The following is an 8547-nucleotide window of genomic DNA, read 5'->3' as shown; positions in this document are numbered from 1 at the left end:
TATATTTGTCCATCTTTTGGGTCTTCTTCAATGTCTTCCAGCAATGTTTTATAGTTTTAATTGCCTATCTTATACAACATTAGTTAAATTATTTCTAGAGTATTGCTTTTTTTTTTTTTGACAGGCAGAGTGGAGAGTGAGAGAGAGAGACAGAGAGAAAGGTCTTCCTTTTCCACTGGTTCACCCCCCAGTGGCTGCTGCGGCTGGCGCGCTGTGGATGGCGCACTGCGATGATCTGAAGCCAGGAGCCAGGTGCTTCTCCTGGTCTCCCATGCAGGTGCAGGGCCCAAGGTCTTGGGCCATCCTCCACTGCACTCCTGGGCCATAGCAGTGAGCTGGTCTGGAAGAGGGGCAACCAGGACAGAATCCAGCACCCCGATCAGGACTAGAACCCGGTGTGCTGGCGCCGCAGGTGGAGGATTAGCCTATTGAGCCATGGTGCCGGCCTAGATATTGCTTTTCTTAAGGATTAAACTTTTATACAGACTTTAAAAGATAAATGTTATTTACACTGGAATTTTCTCTCATTACAGAGTACTCTGCAGGTTTTTTTTAAAATCATACTTCCAAAAAATCCATTAATAATTGGATGAAACAAGTAATGAATTTAAGAAAACACATAAACAGCAGCAACAACAAAGCTTTGCTTAATAATGGAAATAGCCATTCTCAGTAAAGAAGTGTAAGCAGTGAATTTCCCAAATGATGCCATCCATTTCGTGAGTGCTACCAGTGCTTATATTTTGAAGCATGCCATAAATAAATTTTATTTCAGCCTTTAAATAGATGATGCTGCAGACATCTTTTGGTTCCCCTTGCTCCTGACTTTCCTCATTATGTGCATCATCTTCTGGATGCTTCTGGTTTTCCAGTGTCTTCAAAATTCTTAAAATTATCTGCATCAGTCAGAGTCCATTCAGGAAACAGAACACACATCAGTAATTTGAACATGAATATTTAACATAAAGAATTGGGAATGACTAACATGGGTTAGCTACTAAGAGAGAATAAAAGAAAACTCTAAAGAATGCCCTAAGATTAAAACGCTGTGGGATGGGCCGAATGGTGGGGACAGGAAGAGAGGAAGCACTCTGGACCAGGAGTCCTTCCCTGCTGTGGTGCTCATCCAGCCCTTCACGACAACTGACAGAACCCTGCTGCAGTATCACAAAGCTGGCCATGAAAGATGCATTTGATGTCAAGAGGCAGTGAATTTATTATTGATAGCGGCGTCTTTGTCAAGAAATAGTCAAAAGAAAAAATTATACTGTTTTTAAATAGAGTACTTGTAATTTTCTGCAGTTTTCAACTGTGGTTATTTTGTTGATCATACTCTCAACATTACTACCGTGATCACTGCTCTTTTTATTGGCATGGATTGGCTAGAAATTATTTTAACAGTCCTCAAACTGTGTTTCCTGCTAATAAATTAGTCAACTTCAACATTTAAATGTAAGGCCTTAAATGTCTACTTATCAAGAGAGTCTATAAATAATTAGGAATAAAAGTATTTTCCTCTACTATATGAAAGCTTGCTGGTTTTCCAAACATTCTTTTAAAGAACTAATTAAAATATAGACTATTATTAGTCTTTTCATGAAGCAGACCATTTGAATTTATTTGTTGACCAAAAAAAAAAAAAAAAAGTCAGTGAACTTATATGAAAACAATTAGAAGAATCGGGAAAATTTGGAGTTCCTGGTCCCAAACATCTCCTCCTTTGCAAAACTTAGCCATGGGAGCTTTCACTCCAGTTCTTAATACTTATCATTATCTCAAGAATTTTAATAAATTTAAAATAGCATATATTTTCCAAGGCATAGATCACTCTACAAAGTCATCTTATTTAAACTAAAAAACAATTGTCTTCATTTTAAAATGTATACTGAACAAAGCTAAAACCACTTGAGCAATTTTTATTTTTACTAAAATCTTATTAATTTTTAACAAAAATACAAAAATATTTAAAATTGTTTAAATTTGATTAATTCGAGTGAAATAAATGTCTTAAATAATAAATATTCTGTATATGCAATCTTATGTGTAAGTATTTATTTATTTGGAAGGGTACTTTGCTGAACAAGCATTAACAACTAAAAAGCCAAAAGACCCTAGATTAGTGTGAATACAAACAGCAACTATAACAATGATTTAATGGCACAATGACCATTCCACCCACACACTGTACATATGAAAGTAATCACAGATCATTCAAAATATAGTAGTATAACATTCTTAACTATTGGTTTCACAAAGTGTAAAACAAAGTTTTACAAAACTATATTTGCAGCAATACTGATACACACAGACATTTCTTTTTTCTTTCTTCTTTTTTTGCTTGTTTTGTTAAATTTTAGATCACATGGGAGAACATATGATATTTGTCTTTTTGGTCCAATTTGTGTCAGTCAACATGATGTCCTCCAGTTGCATCCATTGAGCTGCAGATAGTAGAAGTTCATTCTTTTTATAGCTGAATAATATCCATTGTGTATGTTTACCACATTTCCTTTATCCATTCATCTGATGATGGATACCTTTGTTGATTTTACATTTTGACTATTGTGAACAGTGCTGCTATGAACATGGTAGCGCAAGTATTTGTTACTCTCTGTGTTTTATATTTTAGCATTCTGGCAGGAGTGAGGTGATGTCTCAATATGGTTTAGATTTGAGTTTCCCTGATGGCTAGTGATGTTGAGCACTTTACATAAATTTGTTGGTCATTTGTATTTCCCCTTTTGAGAACTGTCTTTTGAGATCCCTTGCCCATTTCTCAACTTGATTGGTTGTTCCACTGTTGTTGAATTTTTTAAGTTTGCTTTTGTTTCCTGTGCTTCTGGGATCTTGTCCAAAAAGTTGTCCCCTACACCCATGACTACAAGTCTTTCCCCTACAGTCCAGCAGCTCCATAGTCTCAGGTCTTAAATTTAGGTTTTTGATTCATCTTTTTAAATTTCTATATATGGTAAGATATTTGGATCTAATTTGGTATTCACATTTTCAAAAAATTTACTCAGTCAAAACTTTTATGAATGCAAGGGTAGCTAATAAATAGTACAAATTAATTAGTCAATATATTTTTGAATTTCTTAGCACATTAATTCTCATAGCTTAATATAGCTAATGGAACTTTTTGATAGCTAGAAAGAAAACTTAATTTCATGAGAGCAAGTGAATCACCAAGCATTGGAAAAACTAATTAAATGAATTAAATATTAATAAATCTCATTCCATGAACTGACTATGAGACAGTTGAAATGGTCCAAAGTCAAGGAACACTGGTAAGATCTCATCTCACTGACCTTGTTTTAGATCTAGTCTACCAACTCTCCTCCTAGCTACTCAGGAAATTCCAAAATTAGAAATAAATAAGCATGCAAAGATTCCTGGAAGAGGTGAGGAATTTAAATATATACCAAGATGTAAACTACCGTTTTGCCACCTTTACTCATAAAGAACATTTGAGAATAGAAAAGAGCAACAATCTCGGGTCACAGAAGCGCTCACATGCTATAGAGAGAGCACATAGTGGAAAGATTCCTTCAGTATTTTATTTAACGATGTTTCTGTTAGAGATGGAGTCAGAAAAGATTAACTGTATCTTGGAGGATATAAGGGAAACAATGAAGTGCTAAACTAATGTCTTCATCCTTGACATAATGTTTCATTTTCTTTTAGGAACTGAGGGATTTGGAAAAGTAATGTTAAACATTATAATGAACATGAGTAAATCTAATGGTCTGTAGAGTCCTAGGTAGAGGTGCAGCTGTAAGATACAGGTTGCCAACTGAATGTATGTTTAACACTGGTTCTTTCATACTACACACCTCATATTTGGTCCAAGTACAAATAGTGTTGCAATACTACTCAAAGCACAGACTAAAAAACTGGTGTTGAAATGGTTTGACTTTGAAAATTCTCCTCTCTTTCCTATAACTCACAATTTCACTGGAAAGAGGAATTATCCTAACTGATCATAGACATCCTATCAAATGAGACTCTTGAAATGGAAGCTTCTGATTATTTACCATTCCATGTTTAAAATCATTGTTGAACACTGGAAAATCATACAAGATAGATATAAATTATGTTAGGGTAGGATTTAATAACCTAAGAATCTATACTTAGACCCATGCATGTATCTTAAATCAATAGATTTTCTATCCTCTAACACTGGAAAAATTCAACTTCAGCTTCTTAAGTATTATTTGTACAGTTTTTCAAGGTGTGTCATTAAAAAACTCATAAGACAATGAAAATATCTAAATTTATGCCCACCAAAGAATGGGGTTCTCATTCATTTCCCCCATGATATGCATATTTGCCTAAATCAAAACAATGAATGCATATAGTCTACCCATGTAATAATCAGATTTTACTGCTAGAACCAGTAATCACATACCCAATGACTTAACTTTTACTTAGGTGATATCTGGAGAAAGCCTTGTTAATAGCCATTGAAATAATTTTAAAAAATCTTAAATATTTTCCCACAGTTGATATATGCCACAAGAATGCATTGAAATTGTTTGTAGATACATTGTTGATTTGAGGAGTTTGAAGGAATTTCAACTTAATAAAAAGAATTCCTCACTACTAGTGGCATCTCAGAAATTTTCTTGGGTCTCAGGTAGTGGGTCACAATTTTACTCATGGCCACCTTCATATCCCTATTCCTTAGTGTGTAAATAATGGGATTGAGGATGGGGGTGAAAACAGTGTAAAATATAGCAAGAACTTTATCCACAGGATAGGTGGTAAAGGGCCACACATAGATGAAGATACAAGGTCCGAAGAATAATATCACTACTGTGATGTGAGCAGCCAATGTAGAAAATGCTTTGGCCATCGCAGCTGAGGACTTGAACCAGACTGTAACAAGAATAACAACGTAAGAACTGACCAAGAGAGAGAAAGTACTTAGGGAGAGAATTCCACTATTGACCACAATTAGTATTTCAGTGTTGTAAGAGTCTAGGCAGGCAAGTTTAGTTACTCGAGGAAGATCACAAAAAAAGCTGTCTACTATATTGGGCCCACAAAAGGGCAAGTTTACTGTAAATGACAGCTGGCTTAATGTGTGCACTAAGCCTACAGCCCAGGAAATCAACACCAGAACAGTGCATGTCCTTTGGCTCATGATGACCACATAGTGTAAGGGTTTGCATATTGCCACATATCTGTCATAGGCCATGGAGACAAGCAGCACCATCTCACCCCCAGTAAAAAGGTGAATGAAGAAAATCTGGGCTATGCAGCCACCGAAGGATATCGTCTTGCGTTCACTCAGAAAATCTGCAATCATCTTGGGGGTAGCAAAAGAAGCCTGACAGATGTCTACAAAGGAAAGGTTTCCCAGGAGGAAGTACATGGGGGAGTGCAGACTGGAGTCAGAAGTCACCGCGATGACGATGAGAAGGTTTCCCAGCACTGTGACCACATATAACACAGAGAAGAAAACAAAGAAGAAAAACTGGAGTTCCTGAGACCTAGAAAGTCCCAGCAGTACAAACTCAGACACCACTGAGGTATTGCCATCATCCATGGATCCAGGCTGCAGACTTGCCTGGAAACAACCCTAAAGAAGGGGGAATAAATAGGAAGGCGTAAGAGTCAGGAACTAAGAACACTAACTGGGAAGGATTCTTGAATCTCAGATGTAACATGCACTTGCTGAATACAAAACCTTTGAGGAGGTTATGATGATATATCTTGGTGGTAGGAAGAAACATGGAAGAATTTTTAAGAAATGCTTAATAATGTATCAGGCCCTTGGTGCCTCTTGAGTTTTGGATGGTCTTTATCTGTTACACTGTCAAGGAGCTCAATCTTGAACTCACTCCTGATAACAAGATTAGGCTTCATAGATAGAGAAAAGCAATTTATATATGTTGGTCTTGTGGTCATTTTCCATCATTATTTTAATTATTCTTTAAGTGCAACATTCTCTTTTTCTCTCCAAGAGTTATTCATGGCTTGGTGTTGATTGAGTGATTAAAGTTTCATTTGCAGTTAATTTTGAAGCTAATTATTTTTATAAGTTTTAATTCTACATCTTAAGAGAGGAGGAGTAGGAATTCTTCACAGGTTTAAATTTCAAGTATAATAATTCATGATATTTATTATCAAAATAACTGTATCATAATTAGACAGACAGCTAGTAAGGATATAAAAATCCTAGTGGAGATTTAAAAACAGATATTAACATAATATTTAACATTTAACACAGGCCAACAATGCCCTGGCACTGTTCTAAGCACTTCACAATATAATAATTCAATCTTTCCATATTTATTAGTTCCATTTTGAATAAATCAGAGGCACAGAGACGATAAGTAACTTCACTAAAGTTACTTGGCTACAGAGTCATTGGGCTAGAATTTGGACAAGGGTCTTTGATTCCAGGGCCAGCTCTCTTCAATATTGCATAAAACTGTTTTACATCTGAGTACTATGAAATCCAGGCCATGTGGGAAGCACCTCAGTATACATCTTGATTTTAATCTTCCACTTGTTATGAAGCATGGATTCTCCAGTTAATTCAGGGTGAAGACATCTTTAGCTCACCTTTTAAATCCCTCCTTTTGGTTTTAACTCTTTCATCTACTGACAGACTACTTGGAATGACTCATCAGCAATAGACAAAGCAAAACTCCAAAAAGCAATGCTTTTTAACTCTTACCATCTTTATTTATTTTTTCCTTAATGTCTCCTCTTTTTTTGCAAGAAATTTCTTGAAATGTCTGTGTTTTCCCACCAATTCTTTTCTACTATTCAGACCCTTATATACTTAACTATGCCTATTGCTGCCAAAGTTAGAGAAATGACTTTATCAGATATCCTCAATGACCTAATGTTAATAGCTAATTGTGGTGTGCTCTCAAGTGAACTCTAGGTTTCCTTCCTTCATTCACACTACTTATAAGAAAATTTCCATTGTGAACCTAGCCTCTGGGTTTCTAAATTGTCCCTGTGCCATCCAGGGATCACTTTCATCTCTTACTGTATATCCTTATTCCACCGTCTTCCTCTTCTCCTGTTAGCTGTCTTACCTGGGCAATTCATTCATCCTGTGCCATCAAGTTTTCCTTGTTCAGCTCTTTTTTTTGTTTCAACTTACCTTCTTTATGTAACTGGAAGAAAGAAGCCTTCCTCTTTCTATATCTCACTCTCCCATTTACAACATCCCATTATTCCTTAAATTCAAAAAATATTAAAATGTGAAATCCTTAGCATGCCAGTCAAACATATATAATCTGGTTTTATTTATGCCATACACCCTCACTCTTCAACCAAAACAGACTACTTGACATTTATCAAGCTGGTTGACACCTATTCACTTTCACATGCCTTTCACAGATCATCTATGCCAATGCAGATGCTGTCTCCTCCAAAAGCAATCTCAGCAGCTTCAGTTAACATTTCTTTTTTTCCTAATGCAGATTTAACATTTTCCTTTCCTATGTAACATGCATTTCCCCAAGGTAAGTGCTATGTTGTGCACCATACATCTCCTGTCTCTATCACATTGAGAGCTCCTTGAATTTTTGTGCTTCTTATGTATCACTTCAGGATTGGTATAAGCTATGCAAGCAGTAAAAATCCATGAGTGTAATTTAGTATCAGTTGAAATGCATTTCACTTCATATGTCATTCACTCAATATTTCTAGCTTCTTGTCTTCCTATTCATGGACTCCTCTTCAGTGAATGGCCTTGAACTCTGCAAACCCCAAACAACCTACATTAACTGAACATTTACACAGAACAAAAATATTTCATCTTGTTGATAATACAATATAATATGTCATTAAAACTAGTGCAAATAACCAGGAAGTACAAAGAGAATAAAATAACCAGTTTGAATTACAGCATAGAGAAAATAGTTTATTTGTTGTATTATAAGTAAACTATATTTAGGTTACCAAGTTTAAAAAGTCATAGAAATAAAGAGATATTTGGCTGGCGCCACAGCTCAATAGGCTAATCATCTGCCTGCGGTGCCGGCACGCCGGGTTCTAGTCCCGGTTGGGGCGCAGATTCTGTCCCGGTTGCCCCTCTTCCAGGCCAGCTCTCTGCTGTGGCCCGGGAGTGCAGTGGAGGATGGGCCAAGTCCTTGGGCCCTGCACCTGCATGGGAGACCAGGAGAAGCACCTGGCTCCTGGTTTTGGATCAGCGCCGTGCGCTGGCCGCAGCGGGCCGGCCGCAGCGGCCATTGGAGGGTGAACCAACAGAAAAAGAAGACCTTTCTCTCTGTCTCTCTCTCACTGTTCATTCTGCCTGTCAAAGGAAGGAAGGAAGGAAGGAAGGAAGGAAGGAAGGAAGGAAGGAAGGAAGGAAGGAAGGAAGGAAGGAAGGAAGGAAGAGATATTCAATGTCAATTGTTAAATCAACAACAGGAGTCACTGTGCACTTACTTCCCATGTAGGATCTCTTTCCTTAATGTGTTGTACTATGTGAATTTAACGGTAAAACTAGTATTCAAACAGTACTTAATACTTTGTGTGTCTGTGTGGGTGCAATGTGTTGAAATCTTTACTTAGTAT

The 8547-nt window shown here is 36.7% G+C and overlaps 1 protein-coding gene across 1 annotated transcript; it reads right to left on the bottom strand.

The window, feature by feature from the left end:
- Positions 1-4576: 4576 nt before the first annotated feature.
- Positions 4577-5548, bottom strand: LOC103351148 (olfactory receptor 4K5). Its single transcript, XM_008269274.3, has one exon. It carries the CDS (start codon positions 5546-5548, stop codon positions 4577-4579), a length of 972 nt encoding a protein of 323 aa, XP_008267496.3.
- Between the last annotated feature and the right edge of the window lie 2999 nt (positions 5549-8547).

This window comes from Oryctolagus cuniculus, chromosome 12 (genome assembly GCF_051225735.1).
Source record: "Oryctolagus cuniculus isolate XC-2025 breed Fujian yellow rabbit chromosome 12, ASM5122573v1, whole genome shotgun sequence".
Lineage (NCBI taxonomy): Eukaryota > Metazoa > Chordata > Mammalia > Lagomorpha > Leporidae > Oryctolagus > Oryctolagus cuniculus.
Note: the sequence above shows the minus strand (reverse complement) of the source record. Positions and strands in the feature narration are given on the sequence as shown.